The sequence below is a fragment of the Schistocerca gregaria genome, chromosome 10 (genome assembly GCF_023897955.1).
Source record: "Schistocerca gregaria isolate iqSchGreg1 chromosome 10, iqSchGreg1.2, whole genome shotgun sequence".
Taxonomy (NCBI): Eukaryota; Metazoa; Arthropoda; class Insecta; order Orthoptera; family Acrididae; genus Schistocerca; species Schistocerca gregaria.
This window is the reverse complement of record NC_064929.1, coordinates 219,460,726-219,486,340: the sequence shown is the minus strand read 5'-3', so window position 1 is coordinate 219,486,340 and position 25,615 is coordinate 219,460,726. Positions and strand designations below refer to the sequence as shown.

Below are 25,615 nucleotides of genomic sequence, written 5' to 3'. Positions count from 1 at the left end.
CGAAGACAAGTACGACAGTATACCTAACATTAGGCCATTTTCAAGTGGTTCTGAAAACTGCTGTAAATGTGATAGATACATAAAAATTGTATATAATAGAAGGTGAGAAAACAAGGATTACGTATCTACACCAGTAACAGAACTGTAAAGCTGTTGTGTCTGTCTGTCTGAACATGCTAGTCTTCAAAACTGCTAGACGAATTTTCCTGAGGTTATCACAGGTAACTTGAGGGTAAATTGTTGCAATGTATAAACTTTTATCAAGAAAAAGTTGTAATTTAAAGTTAAAGGTGCAGGCTGACCATAGTTGATCTAATGTTTACCTTAGTGACGTGATTGTCACAGCTTAGTACACTGAAGAACCAATATTTAGTGCTTTCAGTTTTGTAGTACACTGAAGAATAGTGCTGTTAGTTTCTTTACATCAATGACAGAAGTATTTCTGGAAGTTTATGTTCGTGACAAACAATTTACTTGGCTAGGTTATACGGATTTACTGATTTTGCTTCGTTTAATAAAAACTTCATGAAATTACTTTCCTTCTTTCGATAAATTTTATGTATATTTGACTTCTTGGCTAGTGAAAACGAATTTTTTGACAATTTGGTCTTTTAAGGGTTCTTTTTTTAACAATAAGAGTTACAGGACCCTCAAAATCAACAGTATTCAAGTGGCCCTTCTTTAACTTCCGTTTCAAAGCAAGGTTTCAGTAGTTATACGGGTACAGAAAGACTGGCTCAAGATAGGCTAGTGTCTGTTGCAGCAAAACAACTGTCGCGTGGATGACTTGAGACAGCAAAAGGAATTGTGACACATCATGATAATGTTCAACTGTTCAAGTTATTTTTTTAAGTTGAGGGGAGAAAAGTACAAATGTACATATTTGTTTTGAGATAAAAATGCTGCACAGTTTCCCAATACAGTGCCCAATAAACTCACCAATGTAAAAAGTCATGAATTGTGTTTGGACTGTGCTAATAATTTCTGCCATTTCTTCTTTAGAGTATTTTGCTTGAGTATCGGCCGTCGGTGTATATGTTACTCCTTGCTGTCATCAGGTGTGCCGTGTGCACTGTGTGTGGCAGCAACGACCCCGGATTCAACTGCACTTGGCAAAAGAGCTTCACGGAGTGCGGTCCCTGCGCCTCGATGAATACTTGCCCGGCGTGCAGCGACGCCTATTGCGAAGGAGACCTCATTATACAGTGTGTGCAGTGTGAGAGGTAAGGTGAAGCTTCACTCCTCAGCAAAATGTACACTGTTGTACCTTCCTAACTGATAAAAAAAATGTTATCTGATTGGTCTAATACTTCACATTCGAGTGAGATGGAAGTCCATCTACCGCTTGTGTTTTTCGAGCAGTTTCTTACACTTACTGGTTCCTCCTCCAATACGTACATACCAGAAACAGAAAGCTAGCGGTCTTAGTAGCACACTTCAACTACACCACGCTTTGAATGACCTTGTCAGGGGGGGGGGGGGGGGGGGGAAACTCTGCTCATTGTCTTTTATTACTGTACACACAGAGTTTACACTGTCCAGAAGAACGTCAAATGCAGAACCTCGTATTCAGACCTTCCCCTTCTCCCCTGAGAAATCCAACCCACTTGGGTTCTTCACCAAGTTGGTGCTTCATCTCATGATAAGTTAAACAGTGGCGTACTTTTTCCATTGTGAATAATGTTACAAAGCTGCTCTTCAACTACACTACACCCACACGTGGCTGGCAATATGTGAATTAATTTTGTTCCCACATATCAAATCTGACCTGAACAGAAGCAATTTTCGGACCATTGAAAACTATGAGCACATTTCATTGCCAGCAACATTCGGTGTGGTATTCGACCCTGAGAGGAACCACATGGGAAATTACAAATAATGCCCCGGTCTGATTTCAGTGACAGTATTAGTGACCGAGCCGTTCCTATTACACTAAGGTCACATCTGACGTGTGGCTGTTGGCAGCGTAAAGACTCTCCAGCCTTGACAAAACACTACTATCTGTGTTCATATTTGAGACTCGCTCAGCTGTACATTTATTTTCCAGTGCTGGCATGCTCTGAAATGCTAGATGCCTTAGCATTTCCTTAAATTGTGATGGAACAGATGCTTAAGGAGATTTTAAGAAATTTGAGTGTTGGGCCCTCAGACTCCCTTCCCTCCATATCTGTTTTGTTGTTTATGAAATTTCTAGATATTTGTATTTCACTAGGCAGTTATCAGAAATGTAGTAATTGAGGGTGCAGGTTTCAAGTGAAGCAAACTTGGGAAGCCACGACTAAATTTAACATCATGTCAACCATAGGACCAGTTAATTTGAAAATGTGTAGGGAATAGTCTTTTTAAAGAGTAGCAATGTTTGGGCAATAGGTCATCTAGGAGAATAGCTGTCACTTTCACTATAAATAATGCTTGGATATAGTTAATGATATGATGTAATTGCTGTTTACAGACTTCTGATACTGAACAGTGGGATCACGTGCTTCTTTCGCTGCTTTTGATGTATTGTGAAAAAAGTGTAAGTGTCGGTGTTGCGGTGCACCTAGAAACATATTATCAGTGACTGTGTAACAGCCTCAGAAATGACGTTACAAGCAGATACTTTTCTGTCGCAGCACATTTCTTCCAAAGTAACCATTATAATTTTTCTTGTTGCTGCTGTTTTTAATGTTGTCGTGGTCTTCAGTCTGAAGATTGGTTCGATTCATCTCTGTAAGCCAATGTATTCTGTGCAAACCTTTTCATCTCTGCATAACTGTTGCAACCTACATCTGCTGGAACCTACTTGCTGTAATTGAGTCTTGTTCTCTCCCCACTATTTTCATTTCCTTACACTTACCTCCATTGCCAAACTGACTATCCCTTTATGCCTCAGAAAGTGCCGTGACAACTGGTCCCTACCTTTAGTCGTAAATTTCTTTTCTCCCTGGTTTGATTCAGTACCTCCACATCAGTTATTTTATCTACCCATCTAATCTGTAGGATTTTTCTGTAACACCACATTTCAAACAGTTCTTTTCAGTTCTCCTCTCTACTGCTTTATGTCCACATTTCACATTCATATAACACTACAATCCATACGTGTGCTTTCAGAAAAGGCTTCCCAACACCTAAATTTATATTTGACAATAACACGAGTCTCTCTTTCATAAATGCAGTTCTCGCTATTGCCGATCTACATTTTAAATCCTTTGTACTGCTGCTGTCGTTAGCTATTTTGCTGTCTGTCTTTGAGACACTGTCCTTTCCGTTCAATGGATCTTCTAAGTCTTTGCACTTCCTGACAGAATTTCCAGTGTCATCTGTAGGTTGAAAGTTTGTATTTCGTCTCCCTTAACATTAATTCAGTTGCCAAATTTCTCCTTTCTTTTACTGGTAGCCCACTATACATACCAGATACTATGGGCGATAGCATACAATCCTGTGTTATTCCTTTCTCAGCCATTGCCTCTCCTTCATGTCCTGCAGTCTGGTTTCTGTACAAGCTGTAGATAACTTACCCGCTACCTGTGTTTTATCCTTAGTAACTTTAAAATTATGGAGGCTGTGTTTCAGTTGACAGTGTCCGCAGTAGATTTCTAAATTTGAAAAAGCTATTATGTAGGTTTGCCTCTTATTCGACCTAACTCTTAAGATTAGTCGTAGGATCCGTATTGCCTTGTGTGGTTTACTGTATTTCTCTTGTAACCCCAATTTATCTTGTGTAGGTAGTTTGACTTTTTTGCAAGGTACTGTCTTTAATAAGTGTTCCATTTTTACGAACAGGTGGCTGCACTGTGCCTGCGACCAGATCAAGACAGAGTCGGAAGCAGAGCGGTGTTCGGAGGAGGGCTACACTTGCCTGATGTGCAGGCCGCGCGACGAGCCGCCCCCGCACCTACTGCCCTCGTCCAACCTCGCCCCCAGGCCTCCACCACCAGTCTGCAAGAGTCCGGGTGTGTTTGTAATTCGAGCTGGTGTGGCAGCGGAGGACGATTGTAGGGCGGGTTGTAAAAATATGGGTGGGGCAACACATTTTACCTAGGAATTGTGTTAATGAATAGGCATAAGGCAGGAATTATTCTTATTTAAGGGTGAAAAGTGAAGGTGGCAGAGTTTCAAACAGTGGAAACTCCACGTAGAAATATCAAAAATGTAGGAAAAGACAGATTGTTACTTACCATAGAGAAGTAACACAAATGACCACCAACTACGACAACTCGGGCCCGAGTTGTAAGCGTCTTTAAATTGTGCCTGTCTGTGCCGTAACGTGTTTTCTTTACGGTAAGTAGCAATATATCTTTTCCTACTTTGCAGATACAGCACTTGGTCCACCCATATTTGGTTATCAGTGACCAGTTTTCAAATCATCTGGCCATAATTAGTGAACAACTGAGTAGTGTGCACAGTGACATGTAAGTGCAAGAAACTAAACCTTGCAAACTAAAGGAAAATATTAACACCTGTACAGAATTGTTGTTCACGACTTTCCAAGTGTCGTGATCAGTCATTATCTAACAATGACCTGATAATCCTGTAACTGGTTACTAATAAATGGCTTTTCACACATAAATATGAAGTTTTTCCTCCAATAGATGGTGGAAGAATCCAGTCATCAATGGAACTGTATATTTTGGCTGGTTTTCAAATGGTTCAAATGGCTTTGAGCACTATGGGACTTAACTGCTCTGGTCATCAGTCCCCTAGAACTTAGAACTACTTAAACCTAACTAACCTAAAGACATCACACACATCCATGCCCAAGGCAGGATTCGAACCTGCGACCATAGCAGTCGCGCGGTTCCGGACTGCGCGCCTAGAACCGCTAGACCACCGCGGCCAGCGGCTGATTTTCAGCATAATTTAAAAGTCTTGTAAGACTATCATATTATTAACTTTAAACCACTTTGTTTTGAATATTTCCAGTATATTAAAATGTTTTGATCTACTGAGAAGTTTCAAATCAGCACACACTCTGCTATAGGGTGAAAATTTGTATTGGAACCTTGTTGGTTTAGAAGATTTCTGTAATTAATGTTTGTTGGAAGGAAGGAAGGAAGGCAGTTAGAAACAGATGTTACTCCTACTCTTATCAAAAGTACGGTGGTCTACATCTACATGTGTACTCTACGAACCACCGTGAAGTGCATGGCAGAGGGTATGTCCCATTGTACAAAGTATCAGGCGAAATTTGTGACTAAACTCATACAAATTACCTCTGTGTAAAACTTAGTAGGGACACGAAATGGAATACTCACACGAGCTCAATCATGAGTAAGGTGGGTAGACTTTGGTTTATTGGTATGATACCTTGGAAATGCAGGCAGTCTGTAGAGCAGATTGCTTAGAAATTTTACTCGCGTGGAGCATCCTAAAATATTGCTCAGTGTGTGGGACATACACCAAATAGGACTAGAATAGGATATTGAATATATCCAGAGAAGGGCAGCACAAATGGTCACAGGTTGGTTTGACCCACAGGAGACTGTCACGGAGATGTTGAAAGAACTGAGCTTGCAGACTCTCGAGGATGGACGGAAACTGTCGTGAAAGTCTACAAAGTTTCAGCAACCAGGAGTATACGAGTACTACAACCTGTTCCTGAGAGAATTGGTAGGACAAGCTTAGATTAATGTCAGCATGCACAGAGGCTTATAAAGAATCACTCTTCCTATACCCCACATGTGAATGGAATGAGAAAAAGCCCTAATAGCTGGTCGAGTGGGGTGTACCCTCCGTCATGAACTTCACAGTGGCTCACAGAGTATATATGTAGATATACTCGATTCAAAACATTACTGATTCATCCGTACACTCATTTTTGTAAGTTGTGCGCATCAAATGTTCATATTGGCAAGTGGGTAATAAATCTTTTCTTTCTGTGTCCATATGCTGAAAAGTAAATTGTGTATGTCAGAATTATTGGATGATTGGTATACTGAGTTGGTAGCCCGCAACATCCTTTTTAACATACTCAAAATTTTATAAGTTAATGGAGTTCAACCAGCTTGTAAAATTTCTGAAGTTCCTTTTCTGTCGCAGGATACATTTTAGTTGAATACCCTAATAAATACTGGTAGCAGTTGTAAGTGGCAATTACTGTGTTTGACAGCTACACAGAGGCTGAGGACCTAAACTACTTAATACATCATAACGTCTTCTCGGCAACAACGGAGTGAGGTACCTCAGTGGTAGAACATTGGGAAGCAGTCAAAACCCACGAAGTTTAGGTTTCTTGCGGTTTTTCGAAACCACTCGAGGCAAATTCTGCGGCAGTCTGTCAGAAAGGACACGGCCAGTTTCTTCCTCGTACTGACCTTGAGCTCACATTCTGCCTCATGGTTGGTGGCACGCTAAACCCTAAGCTTTCTTCCCTGCCACCTTTCTTGGCCGTTCGTGAGCAGGTAGTCGTCATGTCTGTCATTCTGGAGAGTGGGACACCTGCCCCGAGACTGTTTTGGGAGAATCAATTTTTGTAGTTCTCTACAGACAAATGCCCGGCAGTTCTGTAGACGAGAACTCTCCCGATTCCTTTCTCGACCTCTTCCTTCTGACGAGTTGACCTCGTTAAGAGCGGAACATTATCCCTAACCACGAACAAATGTGTCATTCTGTGGTGGTTAAATTTTAGTTTACTGTGTTTGATACACCTATACTACATTTCTGATGACCGTTGACACCGTCTTATACCTAAGTTATTGCCTGTAGAAGTAGCAGACATCTCAGTACCTCACAGAAATAAATAACCTGTTTGTGTTCCAAAATGAAGAATGGCCGAAACTGCAAGAATTAATTGTTTCAGATTAAATCGGAGTGGAATTTCCTGACAAATAAAAACAGTGCACAGGACGATTAGTTGTATTGTTTCAACCACTCACAGGCATTGCTCATAAATTTTTAATTTTATGATGTAACAAAATAGATCTTTACACGTATTCAGAGTTGTCACGTACAGCACAGTCACACCTCACGGCACTCGGTCAACTGTCGCAAAGCTCGGTGTGCAAGACGAGAACTTTACTCTCGAGATTTGTTCCCATTCTGTGATCAGTTATTCGCTATACTCAGATGGTTTCATTGTTTTGAATAATGTTTATGACTGTCTTATTCTTGCAGCTCTATAGCAGCATCCAGACTGCTATTTTTTCAAAGAGATGTGAAGAGACTCATCTCAGATACCTGTACAGGCTGAATGTTTATTTGTCCTCGGTACCAGCCAACTTTCATTTTTTAGGTGTTTGACTATTTACAGGTAGGAAAAGAAGTGAGCTATTGCTAAAAATATAAAGAATTGCTTACATAATATTGTGCATCCACAAATGAAGGTCATACTTCATTGTCAGATAGGACATTTGGTTATGTAAACATACCCACTTGACTGAGTGAAAAGTGGGCATGCCCAAAATTTGTGAAAAAGTAGGCATCTGCCAGGATAACCAGAAGAAGCAGCAGAGACAATGATTTTGCTGATAATTGCCTCTGTGTAATTGTTGATCTGCTACTGTTTTTAACATACAATTCTGTTTAGGAAATTAATTGAGGCAGACAATGAGAAAGAGGTTTTGAATTTTTACTCATCCTGAACTGGTAATGTCCATTGCAGAACTACCGCCGAAGGTCGGATCGCAGGCACAGTTCTATGTGGACGGTGTCTGCCTTTCGGAAGTGGGGTTGCACCAGATCAAGTCACTGACCATGGAGCAGCAGATCGTCCCACGAAAGAAGAGGTATTCACGAAAGCTGTCGACGAAGGCCGACAAGGAGGCCGGTATAATGGCTACGATAGAGTCCGTCGTCGCGGGAGGCAGTCAAGGTAAGCTGCTCGGTCGGTGTGTCAACTTTGTGTACTATGAACTGTGAGGCACATATTTGCACATATTTTGAGTTTTATGATGTAAAAAAAAAAAAAAAAAATAGATTGTTACATACATCTAGATTTGTTCCATACAGTACAGTTGCTGACAGGTGTAAAGCAGGCAAAAAAAATGTATTTGATTGCTTTAAATAAATTCTAAACATTCCATTGTGTCATTAGTTGAATTTCCTCAGTGTAAACAATTTTAACCATTGAAATTATTTCTTCTTACGGTATAGGGTGCTGTATATGATATCTTACACTTATATTAAAAACAAAGATTCCAAGACTTACCAAGCGGAAAGCGCCGGTAGACAGGCACAATAAAATAACACACACACACACAAAATTTCGAGCTTTCACAACCGGCAGCTGCTTTGTCAGGAAAGAGGGAAGGAAAAGGAAAGATGAAAGGATGTGGGTTTTAAGGGAGAGGGTAAGGAGTCATTCCAATCCCGGGAGCGGAAAGACTTACCTTAGGGGGAAAAAAGGATAGGTATATACTCGCGCGCGCGCACGCACACACACACACACACACACACACACACACACACACACACACACACACACACACACACACACATTTAAAGGCAAAGAGTTTGGGCAGAGATGTCAGTCGAGACGAAAGTGTGGAGGCAAAGATGATGTTGAATAACAGGTGAGGTATGAGTGGCGGCAACTTGAAATTAGCGGAGATTGAGGCCTGGTGGATAACGAGAAGAGAGCAACAAACTGTCCATTCTCATAAATGGACATAGGCAGACAGTGTTTGTTGCTAATGAGGATCACCCTGTGGCTAAACATGCCTTGGTGCACGGCCAGCACATCTTGGCACAGTGTTACACCATCTGGGTTATCTGGATACTTCCCACCAGCACCAACCTATTCGAACTCCGGAGATGGGAACTTGCCCTTCAATATATCCTCTCTTCTCGTTATCCACCACTCTTCAATCTCCGCTAATTTCAAGTTGCCGCCACTCATACCTCACCTGTCATTCAACATCATCTTTGCCTCCACACTTCCGCCTCGACTGACATCTCTGCCCAAACTCTTTGCCTTTAAATATGTCTGCTTGTGTCTGTGTATGTATGTATGGATGTGTGTGTGTGTGTGTGTGTGTGTGTGTGTGCGCGTCTGTGTGTGCGCACGAGTAGATACCTATCCTTTTTCACCCCTAAGGTAAGTCTTAACGCTCCCGGGATTGGAATGACTCCTTACCCTCTCCCTTAAAACACACATCCTTTCATCTTTCCTTTTCCTTTCCCCACGAAGCAGCCGCCGGTTGCGAAAGCTCGTAATTTTGTGTGTGTGTGTGTGTGTGTGTGTGTGTGTGTGTGTGTGTGTGTTATTTTATTGTGCCTGTCTACCGACGCTTTCCCACTTGGTAAGTCTTGGAATCTTTGTTTTTAATATATTTTTCCCATGTGGAAGTTTCTTTCTATTTTATATCTTACACTTAATAACGCAGAAAGTATAGACAGAAGCAGTTATTACAGGTTATCAAAAAATTGTAAGAAACCAAGTTGACACACTGTTGACTAGTAAAAGAAATACTACATCTGGTAATATGTTGAGAGAGTGGGAGTAGTATACAGAGTGGAAAGTGATTGTTTTCGATGCTTCGCATTACGTAGATCCGGTTGGGGTGTGCGAGATTTAGGAGTCGGCAATAGGAGAGTGCAAATTCATTTGCTTCAACATTAGAGCATTTTGTAATAGTCTGCGTTTCAATTGCGACGGAGTCGATTATTTGTGCGAGGATGGCATTGTGAAAACCGTCATAGCCGTGTTGTGGTTCCAGTTGTCTCACAGTCGGTGAAATTGTTTTCCAGACGAGCAGCCGGTTGTGAAAGTGGAGCCGGCCATCGAGTACAGGGAGGGCATGGTGTGGCACGCCGGGGAGGATGGCGGCCCTGCCGAGCCACCTGAGGGCTTCACGGTCTACACGACGGACAGCGGTGTCATGATTTTGCGCAGGAAGAGGCAGCGCAACCTGCAGAAGCTCGGTATGTGAATTTGTGCTCCTAAAAAGTTTTTCCTTTATGAAGAATCTATTGTTCCTCTACACTGCTATGACCTAAACAATTTTTGAGTGGTGTAATGCTAGAAGAATAATAGTTAAAACTAGTTCTGTTCTGGTAAAAATTAGCGATTTGGACTATTTTTAATAAGTGGAAGTGAAAATAACGGTACTTTTAAAGAACAAATGTTTGAACGCAATCCAATAGCTCACACCGTCAGTACGAATATGGTCGGCCTGCAGCAGTTGTCACGACTACTCTTTTCGAAAGAGGAGAGTTCCACAGACGGGTCGCTTTTGCAGGTATCGGAGGCTTCGTCGTCCGCCTCCGCGGCACCCGGTACAAGGATGAAGAGGGCGGGGTCGGGGCAGACGGTGCGGGGAGTGCCGCCTGCTCTACTGGTGAGACGATCGGGGGAGGAGCCGCCGTGCACGGCCATGGCACTGAGGACGGTATGAAGCCCCGCCGCAAACCGAACCGGAGGAGGCCCCGCAACCGCCTCATGGAGTGCTACCCTTCGTACCTGCAGGTGAGGTGCCAAAGACGGGTCTCGGTCTGTAGTAGAGCGGCAGCTGCAGTTGTGCTGGGCTCTTCCCCTGTGGTTTGTCTCACACACCTTTCATTCCTCTCTTTTTTACCATTTAAATTCCACTTCTGCCTGTATACTTGTGTTTATTTTCCATTTTTTCCCAATTTCACTCCATTTTCTGTGTGTGTGTGTGTGTGTGTGTGTGTGTGTGTGTGTGTGTGTGTGTGAGAGAGAGAGAGAGAGAGAGAGAGAGAGAGAGAGAGAGAGAGAGAGAGAGCAGTGGCGGCGGCGGCAGCAGTGGCTATAAAACTCACCATCTTGTTTCTTCTCTGCACAGGAGGCATTTTTTGGACGGGAGCTCTTAGACACAACAAAGGAGAAAGAAATTGGTAGCAGTGACTCTGAAGGAGAGTCAGCGACACCTAATGTTGGCGAGGACAAGATTATACAGCTATCGCAGGTAACTCACCGAGGCTGAACATTATCTGCTGTTGCTGAGCCTCAGGATTCACGTTCGAGAGGAGGGGGTCAGTTTCGGAACCTTGTTCGGCGTGAATCACTGGACACTTCCTTTTGCCTCCCCCTTTGTTTTCTGTAATGAACTTATATATTAAAAACTAATATGCCCTCCTCCTCCTCCTCCTCCTCCTTTGAATGCCCATTGCCTTTTTTGTAACTGTAGAAAATAGATGTTAGTTACATTATATGAAGAAATATAGCAGCAGACCACTTTATTTACATTTATTTTTGCCAAGATGCATTTTTGGCCTTTGAAAATCTGCAGTTGGCTTAATATGGTACATTTTTATAACCACTCTGTCAGTTATATTTTGAATGTTACATCTTGAAAAGCAGATGATAATAACTTTGAGATAGATTCTGACTTACATTTAAAAGTATAAAATAGTATACCCCTCTGTCCTCCACCCACTGCCACACAGTTGAATAAAATGTGCAGAGTCTCGCGTAAGTTTTCTGTATGAGATGCAGTATAAAAAAATAAGTTTCTGTTGCCACCACATTTTTTAAGTTGCGTGTTGTGAGATACAAACCTCTAGTCATTTTTGATTTGAGTATTAACCCTTTGTATGCAAACTTCTTCAAAAATTATTTGGGATGGTGTGTAATTTTGTAGAATTTTTGTTTTGCATGTTGGTAGTCCAGTTGGTAGGGATTTATTTATCGATTGTCATTTTTATTTGTACTTCACTGTTGCTATTTGAGTTTACATATTGTCATTTGGAGATAGTGAGGGAGCTGTAGATGCTAGAAAATGAAATGCCAAGTGGAGAAATCAAAACTTTTCTGACATACGCATCTGTCTGAGCTCAATTGTGGGGTGACAGCAGTGGGCTCAGCCATGTAAGGGATGGAGTGAGGCAAGAAAATGGTTGTCTCATTTTGAGGAGGATAGTTTTGACATCAGTGACATTCCACATTCAGGAATGCCTTTGAAATTTGATGAAGAGCATTTAATAGCAATAATCAACATCATTGTACTCGAGAAATGGCAAATGTGATGAACTGTGATGATCCCACCATCACGCAACATTTGCACGCATTGGGGAAGTGTGCGACTACCGCGTCCTTTAAACCGGGAATCTCCAAATTGCCAGAACACGAGGGTCACGTATCAAGTTTTGTATCTCAGTGGGGGCCAGATAACACATTTTCTCAGAGATTAAAGAAGAAAGTTGTAGTGATATTTATTGTTGTTTTATACAAAAACGATATTCAGATAACATGTAAGATACACTTCATTATTGTTTAGTACACTTTGAAAGAGGTATGTGTGATACTCGTTTTTAGAATCCATAATTTTCTCACACTGTCGGCATGTTGTATGAGCAAAATATCTTATAAATGTGTGTCACACATGTTGCTTCTGTAATTAGATTATGTAAATTTCTGCAAAGAAAATGTTTCTTCACACCAGAAGATATGGCAAAATGCAGAGAATGAACTCCGTGCAAAGTCTTTGACCTGATCATAGGCAGGGGGAGGTGAAACAACAACAACAACAACAACAACAACTTGTAAATCTGAGCTGGCCTTTCTTCTTTAAACTTGCCCTTCATGCTGTCATCAGCTTGCTCATCAGTGATCCCCATTTGCAATGCTCCCTAAGCTTTTACACTTCAAAAAGCCAGGGCTTTGGAAAATGTCAGTAGTGAAGTTCGTTGCAGGTGACGGTGGAAAACTTGAACTGTGTTCACCTTGCAATGACTGGCGCAGTTGGTGAAGTGACATGTGACATTTTATGCTAAACACACACACACACACACACACACACACACACACACACACACACACAGTGGTTCGAACACTGGTTCATGTTTCGGAGCATCAAAGATAAAATTCACATTAAGCTGTAAGGATTTTTGTTCTCGATGCTTTCTCTTACATATTCAAGATGAATGCTGGAGTGTTTCTTTCAAAAAGGATGCTGTCAGTTTCCTTCCTCTTCAAGTTTGTGCTCTGTTCGCAATGCCCTGTCTTGAGCTCTGATTGATCTTTTTGCCTAGTAGTCTTCCACTGTCCGTAGAGTCAGGTGATACTTTCGTCCCACAATGTTCCCAACTTTCTCCAGTTACAGTACAGCTATTAATTTTGTGCGGACACTATTTCCATATTTTGCTTCTATACAACTTAATGCTCCACAAGCAAAACTCTTGACTCATTCATTCTTTCATCTGTTCACTTTGAAATGAGAAGTTTCCTGTCTTCAGTGAGAGCGAAATGTGTACCATCAGTCACCTTTTTTCTCACTTAGTATGCTGTTTGTCATCTGTCTTCTGACTGGTAAATTTGTGCACATTTTGAGAAGGCGACTGTCTGAACTGTTGGTGCTGATATCGTTGTATTTGGTTCAAAGGTTCTCTGTATTGTTGTTATGCCGTGACAATTTCATCTTCATCTTGATTAGTATTTGCTGCAGTTGTTTTTCATTTTGTGCTAAGACTGCATTCTGTTTGCAGTATGTAATACACACATTTTCTGACCGTTTGTTGGAACTTGTACTTCCACGAAGTGTTTATCTGTTTGATGTTACACATTCAGTGAAATTTAAATTAAGTGAGTTAGCTAATTTTACCCAGTAATGTGGCCTCTCATATTCCTAAACTATTATTATACAACAACAAAATAAAATCTATTCAGTTCTGACCACAATGGCAATTATCAGTTACTTTGGAAGATGTACTACAACCAGAAAATTAATGATAAGTATGTAATTTAATCCAGTCATAACTGAAAGTTGTGTCGTCCGTCGAATAGTGGCTTACCCTTGTTGTGGGCACAGATGAAATCATTTATTGTTAGTTTACAAATATGTTTCATATAATTATTGCAAAATGTTTTGTTCTCTGTGTAATTACACTGTGTCTTTTTCAGGATGAAATAAAAGCTATAGAGGAACTGAAACCAAAAGAAGAAAGTGAGACAGAAAAGAAAGACAAGAAGGGGGACAATGAAGGGGAGAACTCGGGCAGCAAGTCGCCAGACAAGGTAAGGGCAGAGTACAGCCTGTTTAGTCTGAAGCGTCGGTCTGCAAGTAGGCTAGGATTTTTGTAATCACTTAACTGATTTGTATGTAGGAATCTGTGTGTAATAAATGAAATTGTTGATATGCTACATGAATACAAAAGAAGTTAAGCTCATTTTTAAATTGACCAGTCGTTGGAGAGACATTCGATAAAAAAGCTGTGATAAGAAGTGCTATGAAATAGTGTTTGTCATACGTATTGCTTTTTCAGCATTTGCTTTATCTGGAAAATCCAGATAAACTGAACTTTTCCATCAGGGGAAAGTCTGGGAATTTAGAATTATTATTGCTTTCGTTAGCAGTTAAATTTTTGTAATTTTGGTTGGTAAGAACTGATACTTTACCTAACAAAGAATTTTATGTTAGCCTACTACTGCAGAATAATACTGCAGCAATAAAACATAAATGAGAGAATAGTGCTAAAATAGAACTTTAGTTGCAAAGAAAATGCCCCATTTACAACAACAGACTACAGTTCATATACAAGTGATGGTAAAATGTGTCAAAGGCTTTAGGACGAATATTGTGCAATACTTTGTAACAATAAACTGCTTTCGACGAGTGTAGAGCCACTCCTGTTTAATTTCGAACAGGTCACGGGAAAATACTGCGAGTGGTGGTTAGAGAAGCATTACTTTTTGGTATAACCAAGAATAACACAATAAATATATCACAGTTCTACAGTTTATTAACACAGCGCTGATACAAATAGTTCGTCACCAGTCCTAGGTGAACACTTTATGAAAATAATAAAAATTGATTGTGGTTATACCAATGTCCAGGAAGTGCAAGTAGAATGTGGAATTCCTGCGGAAATCACTGGTCCATTAACATACTACGCCTAGTGAATGTCGAAGTCAAAGTTCCTGTATGACAGCCCGATTCTAATTTCAAATCGCAGCGAAGTTAACATCGGGCAACAGGTACACCAGTCCTAGATACAAAACAGTCTGCCGTGGCATACTTCTGAGTTGTGGAGTAGAACATAGTATATATGAGAACTAGCTTGTAGACATTGGTGGCAGTGAAAAATAAGGCTCCAGAAGTAATGGAGTCGGCGGTTGCGGTTGCTGTGTGTTCTGGGTTACCAATCACTGTATGTCGTGGGTGGCCGTCACTGTGTTTTGCAGTGTGTACGCGAAGCCAAGCGTGGAGAAATACAGAAATACAGCTGGCAGTGAGTTTCTTTGCTGTGTGTAATGGAGCGTGCCGTTGTTCAGTGCGGAGATTTAACTGTGGTGGATACCACACTTTCAAAGTAAATTTCCTTTTCTGCAAGATGAACTGTGAAAGTGCGAGAATGTGCAATGAATTTTTTTTAAATCACGGAGTGTTTGATCCACATTCAAAACTTAACGCTTTGAGGATCAGCAACTTAGAAAAATTTTGTGCCCAGATGGCCAGCCATTGGTAACAATAAAATTTTACGGGCACATTTGTGTTTGATATATCTTAAAGGGTAATACATGCTAAATAAGACCAAGCTTCAAGGTTAGTTTATCATATTTATTTTAGTTCTTTCATAGCTCACAAATTATGCAGTAACAATGGCAAGAAGTATAATTATCCTTGCGGGGCGAGGGGGGGGGGGGGGTGCAGGTGAGTTCTTGGGCAATTTCACATATAATTGGCTTTTTATGGAAAAGTCAAAGTGCTCGTGGAACATGTATTCGACCAGATAACTCGCAATATGTTTGGTGCGCAGCAGTGAAATTTATAATCCTGGTTGCCAGAAATATTCAGCTGCTACAATTTGAGCTGTGTCCTTAGAATCATACCTGATCACACTCTCGGGTTAATAAAAGCAGCTAAAAATGTTTGACTGCCAATATTATGTGTGAAAGTTAAGCTTTTCTTGTAGCTATACAGTAGTGCATATCAATTTAAACCATTAACTTTTTCAGTTTATGTATTTGCACCATTTAACAGTGATGTTGATATTGGCTGACTACATCACGTTTCCTATGCTGTGAATATCTGCTGTTATTGGCTGACGAGATCACGTGTCCTGAGCTATCGCTGGCTGACAAAAGTGCATCATGTCGCGCAATCTCGAAATCAGTGCTTTGGAAGCTACCGTGTTATATTTGGTGAAATTCTTATTTATGCTTTTGTAGTACAAAAATTACAGTGTACTTCTTACCTTGCAGCAAACAATTTCACAAAAATAATTGTCTTTTGCTTGGATTTGTTTCCTAAATTGCCGAGAACTTCTATGTGAGTCTATAAAACCTTTACCATTGAAAGGAGTGATAAGTTTCACAGCTCCAGAGGAAAGTATATCATCACTTAACAGGCAAAAAATGTATTTTTACTTAGTGTATGGTGTATTTTCCTCTGGGAAAAAGTGTGTTTTTAAGTGGGAATTCCCCCCCCCCCCCCCCCCCCCCAATTGTGTTTTCACAGTTAGTGAGAGGCACCACAATTAACACAATAGAGGTACAACTCACTTTATTGCAAGTAAGAATGTGCCGAGGACAAAATAACAGAAATTCTGGACCAGTCTGTAACCATTAAATTTTAAGTAAATTCTTTGAAGGGCACTCACATTAGTACTGTCTTCTTGGTAAAACTGGGAAATTTTGTCTTTGAGGAGTTTGAAACAATAAAAAAATTGCTCTCTCTCTCTCTCTCTCTCTCTCTCTCTCTCTCTCTCTCTCTCTCTCTCAAGAGTGAATGTAAGATAGGTCTCAGTAACTGATCAAGATAATGCTGTGAAGTGGGGTTACAGATTGGTGGCACGTACCTCCATAAAATTGTTTTTTGCATACAAGCAACTTGAGATAACTGCTTATGCTAAAGACATTTTTTGCATGATTTGGAAGCTGGAAGATGTGGAGCCTCAAAATTAATCACAAAGGTAGCGTATTTGATAATGTTATCTGATGAATACGACTCGAATATTGGTGTGAACATAGTCAAGACTTGCAAAGAATCCAAATATCTTAGGTCTCAGTGTGTAAGCAGAAGCACCTATCTTGTGAAAAGGATGTAGAACACCAAATGAACTGGAGTCTAGATGACTGTATGACAACTAAATGGTGTAACGTGGAGCAAATGTATAAGAATTGAATATATTACACAATTATTGGGAAAATAATGGTCTATAACTAAGAAGAATGTTAACTGAAACTGAGGAAGGACATTACAAAGTTTGGGGATGGACATATTGTGAAGAAGTTACAGATTATTGCAGTTGGTATGTGTGCCAAATACAACTCTGGAAGAAAGAACAAATATGATACTAATAGGATAGAATGACTTGAGGTCCTGTGGTTCGGATGTAGTAGAAAGATTGAGTAATTTGAATGATCGGTTGTTCTGTTTGGATAAGATTGAATTGTTGTGTACAGAAACCACACAAGTCTACTATTTCTTGCAACAATTTTATGCCATTAATTGACTAGTCTGAGATTGGCACACCATGTCCATAAATTGTGGAAATTTGATGCCTCTTCTCAGAAGACATTAGGCTGATAGGAAACTATGCCAATTGCAGAAACTACAGAAGTCAGTGAAAAATGCTGAAGATTGGATGATTAAACCAATTAGTCAGTGAAGGGGTTCTGAATCTAAATGGGAAGAGAAGACATTTATGGCACGAAAGCACAGGAGGTAAAAAAATGTAGGAGGAGATGAATGCTCTACAGTAGGCATGTCCAAATGGGTGTAGGCTGCAGTAATTACACAGATATGAAGAGACTTGGACAGGATAGACTAGCACGGAGAGATGCATCAAACAAGTCTCGAGATCGGAGACCACGAGCGAGCGTCTCTCGTCTCCTGTGTCAGGCTCCCGACATTTTTAGTGTCACATTTCTAGAAGTCTGTATGACAGTGCAGAGTATTTGTCCTCTTTTTGAGTTTAGTTACAGTTATCGTAGTGTTCCTAATGACTGCCGCTCACGAATTCTGCCCCGTTTCAGGAGCAGGTGGCCGGTGACGATGCTGACGGGAGTGACTCTGAGGTGCTGAACATGCTGCCGTTACCGGGTGACCTACTGGACACCGACCTCGTCGACACAATCATGAACGAGGATGATGACGACATCGCGAAAACCGGGGATAACCTCGATGAAATTGGCGGTAAGCACACGTAGGGTACTTCTCTGAAATAGAAATTATTTTTGTGCTGCAGTTGGGGCTCGTGGCACCTGTTAAATGGGCTAGTGACTATTGTCACTTTACTTAAATGGGTTGCTGCAATTAAATTTTGTTCTTTCATTTTGTGATTGACTAGAGGATTTTCAGATTGTACTTAAAGACCCCAAACATACAAAAACAATGCAGTTGAGGTGGTCACGAGATGATAACTCTTCTCTGGTTTCTCTTCCCCTCACAGGCCTGTGTCTCTGGATCTGACATCCCATTCCACTGAACTGGCTCAAAAAGTAGGTTTGTGTTCTCCGATTACATTCAGGTGGTCTCAGTAATGTGTACTCTGATCTCTTACGTCTGGCCGTCAGAAAGTTGGACCAATTTTTGCAGTGAGACTCTCACTCGATCTTCAAGTTGTACTCTTGCCAGTGTAAGTGAGCCATCAGATTGAATGCCCTCAGGTGGCGGGGCTGGGACGATGGGAAGACGATCAGTTTATTCCTGTCATTTGTAATTATAAAATCCCTCAGTTGTATCCTAATTTATACAACAGTTCAATCTTACTTCACATTATTCTTCAGATTGTATAAAAATTGTGCTCCAGACACTACGGTCTAAAAAGATGATTGTTTTTAAAATATTTACACACCGTACCACTGTGCACCACAGGGAGTGCACGTTTGTAGTACGGTGGCTCTAGGTCGAAATAACATTCTTTGTAATAAACTTGGGCACTCCTTCCACTGGTGTATCAGCATACTGAATGATTCAGCTCATCCACATCTGCCCTCACACACCTGTAGATTTTTGGCCCTAAGAAGGAAAAGCTTACATTATTTGAGAACACACCGAGACCTCAATAGAACCGAATTAGGAATTGCAGCCTCGGGAGTCGATCCGGGAGTTGCCACTACAGGACAGTGCCACAACTCGTGAGCTGAGCTGTCATCTGTCCCGTCCTCTCTCTAGGGAATGCTGATCTTGAGAGGTGTGTGGTGGGGAAAGAGGTATCGGCTGAGGAAATTTCAAATGGGTCACGAGTTATTCGTGGGTAGATTGGCCAGTAAAAGAATCTGTACAAGTTATAAAAATGTATATATGTACGGCTGTCTGTATGCACGTACGTTTGTATGTTGCACATCTCCCCCTAAACCACTTAACCGATTTCAACCAAATTTGGTACACGTATCACCTGCTGTCTGGCAGGAATCACTACGGGTGTCAGAATGCCGTGTAACCCACAACACGCAAAAATCTGTACTTCAGTCTTTCAGAATCCGAAAATGGGAGCCCTTAGAGATTTGCAACAAACTTTATATGTAATTTCAAACCTTTAAGAAACTTTTTCTTGCCGATGACTCCCACAAAATGATGAAAGGAAAAAGTTTATCACTTACTGAATTTTCGCTATTTGTGCAGTAAAACTCCCAAGTGAAGCGGCGTGTTTTAATTTGTTACTTCTTTACTACTAATTTTATGAATGTACTAGAAAAGTTACATCATTGTATTACACTTAATTTGAGAGATACGGTGTCATAAACAACTGAGAACTGTAAAAAACTACTGTGTCATAGAAGACATTTAAATTCATTGCTTCATTGCTACTAACTTTATTCACAACGCATTTCAGAGACAGTAGCCACATATAACATAAGATGTACCAGCAAAATTATGTCATTACATGGCACACAGTTCAGGAAATGTGACATCGTAAGCACCGAGCTGCTCTAAAACGAAACTGCAGTCCGAAATTCGCTTGATGTACAGGTGAAACTTGCTCACAATTACGTGTGAAGTATGATAAATATATGTGAAATGTATTTGATACGAGCATATGTGAGCGAAGCCATGGAGAAAGAACTCACACTTAACCCCCAGAACAATTTCGATCAGATTGGTACACGGATTAGTTACAATTTGGAACGAAATATTGTAAGAGTAAGAACTACTAGCTGTGTGTTGTCATGAGTGTGATAACGTGGAGATTGAAGAGGGGGAGGAGGAGAGAGCCACAGATAGGTGGAGAGAGTGGGACAGAAAGAGGTGAGAGTAGGAGGTGGGCAGAGAAAGTTAAGGGGAAGAGATAGACAGAGATGGGGAGTAAGAGAAGGGGGGGAGGAGTGGAACTAGGAAGCAAAAGGGAGGAGATGAACAGTGGGAGGGGAAGTGGGATTTGGACGGGGAGAGGAGGAGGAATTATAGGAGGGAATGGAGGAGGTGTAAAATTGGAGGGGGAAGGAAGAGATGGACAGAGAGATGGAGGAGAAGATTGGAGTAAATACATACCCAGGCAATGCTGGGTACTCAGCTGGTTTCCTCTAAAAGACTGAGGTGCAGCTCGAGTTTGAGTGTGGCAGACAGTGTGACGCTGTCCTGTGCAGCTGGAGAATGTAACATTTCAGGGGTATCGGTGTCAGATCCTATATCTTTACTTGCATCTGTGTAACTGGTTTCCAGATTCGTGTATACAATCGGGGAAGTATTTAAACGTCTGAGTAAAAACTGTAAGTGTGCTTAACTCGAGCAGTTTGGACGTCACGACTTTTCACTTTGTGTGCCCCAGCCAGTCTGTGTCTGTAACTGGTGTGGAGTTAAGGCCAGTTGCATAAATTAATTTTTCTAGTGTACTCAGAGTGTTGGCATAGTGCTAACATTTTGTGCCAGAAAAACTGGGTCTTTTCTGTTACCAATTTTATGTTTCATCTGTGACCCTCAAGTGATTTTCCAACATAGTGTGCTTGTATCAACTGTGTGTTTGTCGTGTTTGGAAGCGGATAACTTTGTTCGAATCTTTTTTTCTGTTTACGTAATGTAAAGTGAAAAACGTGTTTTCTGTGTCGTGTAACTCTAGAGAGAGCAGCAGGGTCACTTAATATTTCTTTCGCAGAAGACTCGGAGTTGAATGACTCGCTTCCTATAACAGACGGTGGGGCAGACGTTTCGGGGACCAGTCAGAAGGACGAGCTCACGGACATCTTGAGTCCGCACTTTAACCTCGAGTCTATGGTGCGAGACACTGGTACGTTGCCTCGGTATTTTCTTTGTATGTTTCTTTAAAATATGCCCTCAATTTCAGTTGTGATATAAGTAATATATATAAGCAGTTTGTGACAAGTACACCTCAGCTGTTACTGACAGTGCTCTTAATTATTACCAAAAGTGTAGGTGTATTTCTACTCGAGCAACTTGTTCTCGGGGCAGTTTGAGGGATGTTTTTAAATGTCATTTGTATTTAATAATTTTGGGTATAGGTTAACCTCAGGTTTGTTAGTTAACATATATTTTACAATTTTCCTAGACCAAATATTCGTCATTTCAAATCCTCCGACGCGGCCGTAACAGTAATATTCGTATACGGGAGCTATAATTGCGAAGTGAAATATATGTCTTTTAATTGTGAGAGGTTTGTAAGGGTTCAAATATAAACTGTCTACATAAAATGGAAAATACACTCCTGGAAATTGAAATAAGAACACCGTGAATTCATTGTCCCAGGAAGGGGAAACTTTATTGACACATTCCTGGGGTCAGATACATCACATGATCACACTGACAGAACCACAGGCACATAGACACAGGCAACAGAGCATGCACAATGTCGGCACTGGTACAGTGTATATCCACCTTTCGCAGCAATGCAGGCTGCTGTTCTCCCATGGAGACGATCGTAGAGATGCTGGATATAGCCCTGTGGAACGGCTTGCCATGCCATTTCCACCTGGCGCCTCAGTTGGACCAGCGTTCGTGCTGGACGTGCAGACCGCGTGAGACGATGCTTCATCCAGTCCCAAACATGCTCAATGGGGGACAGATCCGGAGATCTTGCTGGCCAGGGTAGTTGACTTACACCTACTAGAGCACGTTGGGTGGCACGGGATACATGCGGACGTGCATTGTCCTGTTGGAACATCAAGTTCCCTTGCCCTCACGCCCCACGTGTTGAGCAATTCGGCGGTACGTCCACCCGGCCTCCCGCATGCCCACTATACGCCCTCGCTCAAAGTCCGTCAACTGCTCATACGGTTTACGTCCACGCTGTCGCGGCATGCTACCAGTGTTAAAGACTGCGATGGAGCTCCGTATGCCAAGGCAAACTGGCTGACACTGACGGCGGCGGTGCACAAATGCTGCGCAGCTAGCGCCATTCGACGGCCAACACCTCGGTTCCTGGTGTGTCCGCTGTGCCGTGCGTGTGATCATTGCTTGTACAGCCCTCTCGCAGTGTCCGGAGCAAGTATGGTGGGTCTGACACACTGGTGTCAATGTGTTCTTTTTTCCATTTCCAGGAGTGTAATTAGAAATTAAAGTTAAAACCGTGTGACGTTAAAAGAAGTACTTGAGACAGTACACTAGACAGAATACGTACAAGTTGGAATAATACTGAAGGAGAAATGCCACTCACTGTTACTGCTTCTATTTCCATTTGCACTATGAAACTGTTTTGCAGTGTGTGCTAATTCCAGCTGCAGCACAGAAAAAGAAAACTTCACTACTAACATGCTAATTTTTTAGATGAAATAATTCTGCGTGATGCTGTGTTACAAGAAGTGCACACAACATTTTCATCGAGCATTTTGGATAGAATTTGTGCACTAAATTTGTTAAATGATTCGTCAAACTGTACAGTTTCAGTTTTTTCATCTTCCGGTCGCAGGTCTCCCCAACATGGACAGCCGTGATGTGGAGGAAATCATCAAAGGAGTGCTGACAGACGAAGAGTCCCAGGAGTCGGTGTTTCCCACGGGAGCTGCCACCGCCCAGCAGACTTCAGGTCTGTTAAAATGTTATCGGTAGGGTGACTTGAGCTGCTGCTCGCCCCAGAAATGGATTTATCACAGCCCCAGGACAACGTACTGAAAATATTTTAAAGACATGGAGTTTTACTTTTTTGTGTCTTCTCTTCCAGGAGTGCAGCCCAGCACAGCTCTGCAGAGGACGCAGGTGGGGGGACCGCTGCCACCTGTCGTACCTTCGAGCCTGTCGTCGCCGTCGCCCTACCACTCTGAGTACAGCAAGTAAGAAAACTTTTGTTGTCCTTCATTTTGATCCGTATCGCGTCTTTTTGTTTTACTGAGTGCATTCTGCATTACTGGAACTGTGCGAGCCACTGCAGTCATCCGTTTCAGAAAACCTTAGATGACACTAAAAATTGCAATTTCAGTACGAAACTATAATACCTATAGTATCTTTGTAGATAAAAAGTAAAACCACACTATCATTCCTCTGCCTATTATGACTCACCTCGTTTCAATGTATTGAACTATTTAAGAAACATTTTTTGAGGTATGCAGATATTTAGCACGTGCTGCTATTTGTGAAAAACAATTCTACAAATAGTGCTATCTTGTAATAGAGATCGAGCATATGACATAACAACTTTGTACGTATCGCACAGGTACTGAGTTTATTTTATGCACCACGTGCGTGACTTCAACCTTTGGGCAGTGCTCCCCTTGTGAGAGTCCATTGTGCTTTACTGTATGTGTTCGTTTTGTTTCACTACAAAGCCAGTGCCCTATGCGTCATCGTCAGTCGTGTCTCTCCTCAGCTCGGACAGATGGGCCACCAAAGTACTGCACGGGAGAATGGACCTCGTATAATGTGATTACAGTCGTTACTAGTTTTTGCCGTACATTGTCTGTCTTCAGAATTTGTACGTCACCGCTGGCTTACAGAGAACATTGTGTTCGTGATACATGTTGTTGCGAAGTAAATGAGTGTGTTAAGTTGTGGAAGGATTATTTGCCACTTGCTGCCTGTAACATTGGGTTTTGAAGGTAGCTAATGTGTGGCGAAAACCACTATTACAATAGTGTTCTGCAGTTATGTCTAAAATAATAATAATAATAATAATAATAATAATAATAAATTCATAAATGCCAATCATATTTCTTCGTAAACAGAATATAGTGTAGATGGAGTATAGTGTTTCCAGAAGAATTAACTTTAAGCTAGACATCTAGAAACAGATCACCTCCTTGTCGTGTTTATCCAATGTTGCTTGGATAGTTATATACCCGTTTGTTCATTTGTGTGACGTTTAGCATTGGGTGAAGATTTTTGGTTGGCGGGTCGTGCACTTTCACAGATCTCACAAAGATAAGTGTTTAATTGAGTAATAACAATTAATTTATGCAATATTACATCATAATTAACTAAATTAATACCTATTGTAAGCTATAAATAGAAGGATTCACATTTTTTGTGTATTTTCTGAAAAAAGAAAACATTTCATAGGTGTGAGTTTTGGATTAGGATTTGTTTACGTTGTGATATACTGTAAGTTATGTGATTATGACAATAAAGTAAAGTTTGTGGTGTTAATGTTTTCTTATACGCTATCCATTTGATTCTCTAGTAAGTAGTCCAAGTGAAAAGTACCAAAATAAGTGGAAACTTTATATATTGTAGGCTCAGTTCTTTGTTTACTTTTTTGTTTTGTCATGTAAACAACACAGGTTATACGAAGATATTCTTTTTTTAACTCAGGCTAAAGCTAAAATGTGATTGCCTTGACTTTCCATAGGATTGTTAGTTACGGGGTGTGGTGTGAGGGTGGTTGCAGTTTCTTTCATGTGGGTGACTTAAGCAGTGTGGGAATTGGGGAAATAAACAAGGCAGATTGCTTGTGTAGGATTTCCTGTAGAGATAGGAAGATAGTGGAACAGGAGGAGAAGATTGCTGCCCTTCAGGTGGAACTAGATGAAGCGAAACACGATCTAGAAAGGTTAAGGGGGGAGAAGAGGTGGGAAGTGACAACAGTTTATGGAAGAAATAGGAATAGGACGTTTTCAGACATTGTGACTGTGAATGGGGAAAACATGTTTAATCTGTTGTCACAGTTGGAAACTGATGCGCCACATATCGATGTAGGAGTAGACAGGTCACAACAAACTTTCAAAAAGTTTTTGAAAGAAGTCAGAAAAAGCTATTAAGAAGAAGAAGAAGAAGAAAGTTTTGTTGTTAGGTAGTTCACGTGGTAGAGGTGTAGGCCGACTGTTGCAGGATGAGCGAGGGTCAGGTTACCAGGTCACAAGCTTTTTTAAACCTAGTGCAAGCCTGGGTTAAGTGATAAAGGCTGTAGGTTCACTTTGTAATAACTTCACAAAGGAAGACACCATGGTAATAGCGGGTGGGGCGGGCAATAGCGTAGGTAGGAACCCTAATTATTCAATTGAGATCAATATGTAAGCATAGCTTCAGCAATGAGACATACTGATGTTCGGCTTATGTCTATTCTGAGGTGCCATGACCGACCTCATTTAAACTCTTCTGTTAGAGTTAATTTAGAGGTGGAACGGCTGCTTGGATCAGGTATGGGGTCTCATATTGGTGTGGTTCCTGTTAACTCTATCAGCAGGTGGGACTATGCTAAGCATGGCCTTCACCTCAACAAGAAAGGGAAGGGAAAACTGTCTGGGCTAATAGAAAATAATTGAAAGGGGGAGGGGGTTAACTGTCACAAGTGGTAAAATACCAGTGGTTACAAGTGACAGATCAGCAGGTTTTTTAGAGTAGGGAGGGCAGAAACAAAAGATGTTCAGAGACGAGCTGAAAATGACATTCACATGAATGAAAACAGGCAG

General features: G+C 41.2%; 1 protein-coding gene across 11 annotated transcripts in view; it reads left to right on the top strand.

Moving 5' to 3' along the window:
• Positions 1–25,615, top strand: part of LOC126293165 (histone-lysine N-methyltransferase 2C-like) — a 386,337-nt gene that overhangs the window by 77,818 nt on the left and 282,904 nt on the right. For all 11 annotated transcript variants that reach the window (XM_049986267.1, XM_049986260.1, XM_049986265.1 and 8 more), the window contains exons 15-25: positions 1,059–1,223; positions 3,766–3,935; positions 7,583–7,792; positions 9,670–9,843; positions 10,161–10,387; positions 10,725–10,847; positions 13,781–13,894; positions 17,858–18,017; positions 20,917–21,048; positions 22,684–22,800; positions 22,936–23,044. In XM_049986267.1, the coding sequence (XP_049842224.1) occupies positions 1,059–1,223; positions 3,766–3,935; positions 7,583–7,792; positions 9,670–9,843; positions 10,161–10,387; positions 10,725–10,847; positions 13,781–13,894; positions 17,858–18,017; positions 20,917–21,048; positions 22,684–22,800; positions 22,936–23,044 (1,701 nt within the window). The remainder of the gene's footprint in view (positions 1–1,058; positions 1,224–3,765; positions 3,936–7,582; positions 7,793–9,669; positions 9,844–10,160; positions 10,388–10,724; positions 10,848–13,780; positions 13,895–17,857; positions 18,018–20,916; positions 21,049–22,683; positions 22,801–22,935; positions 23,045–25,615) is intronic.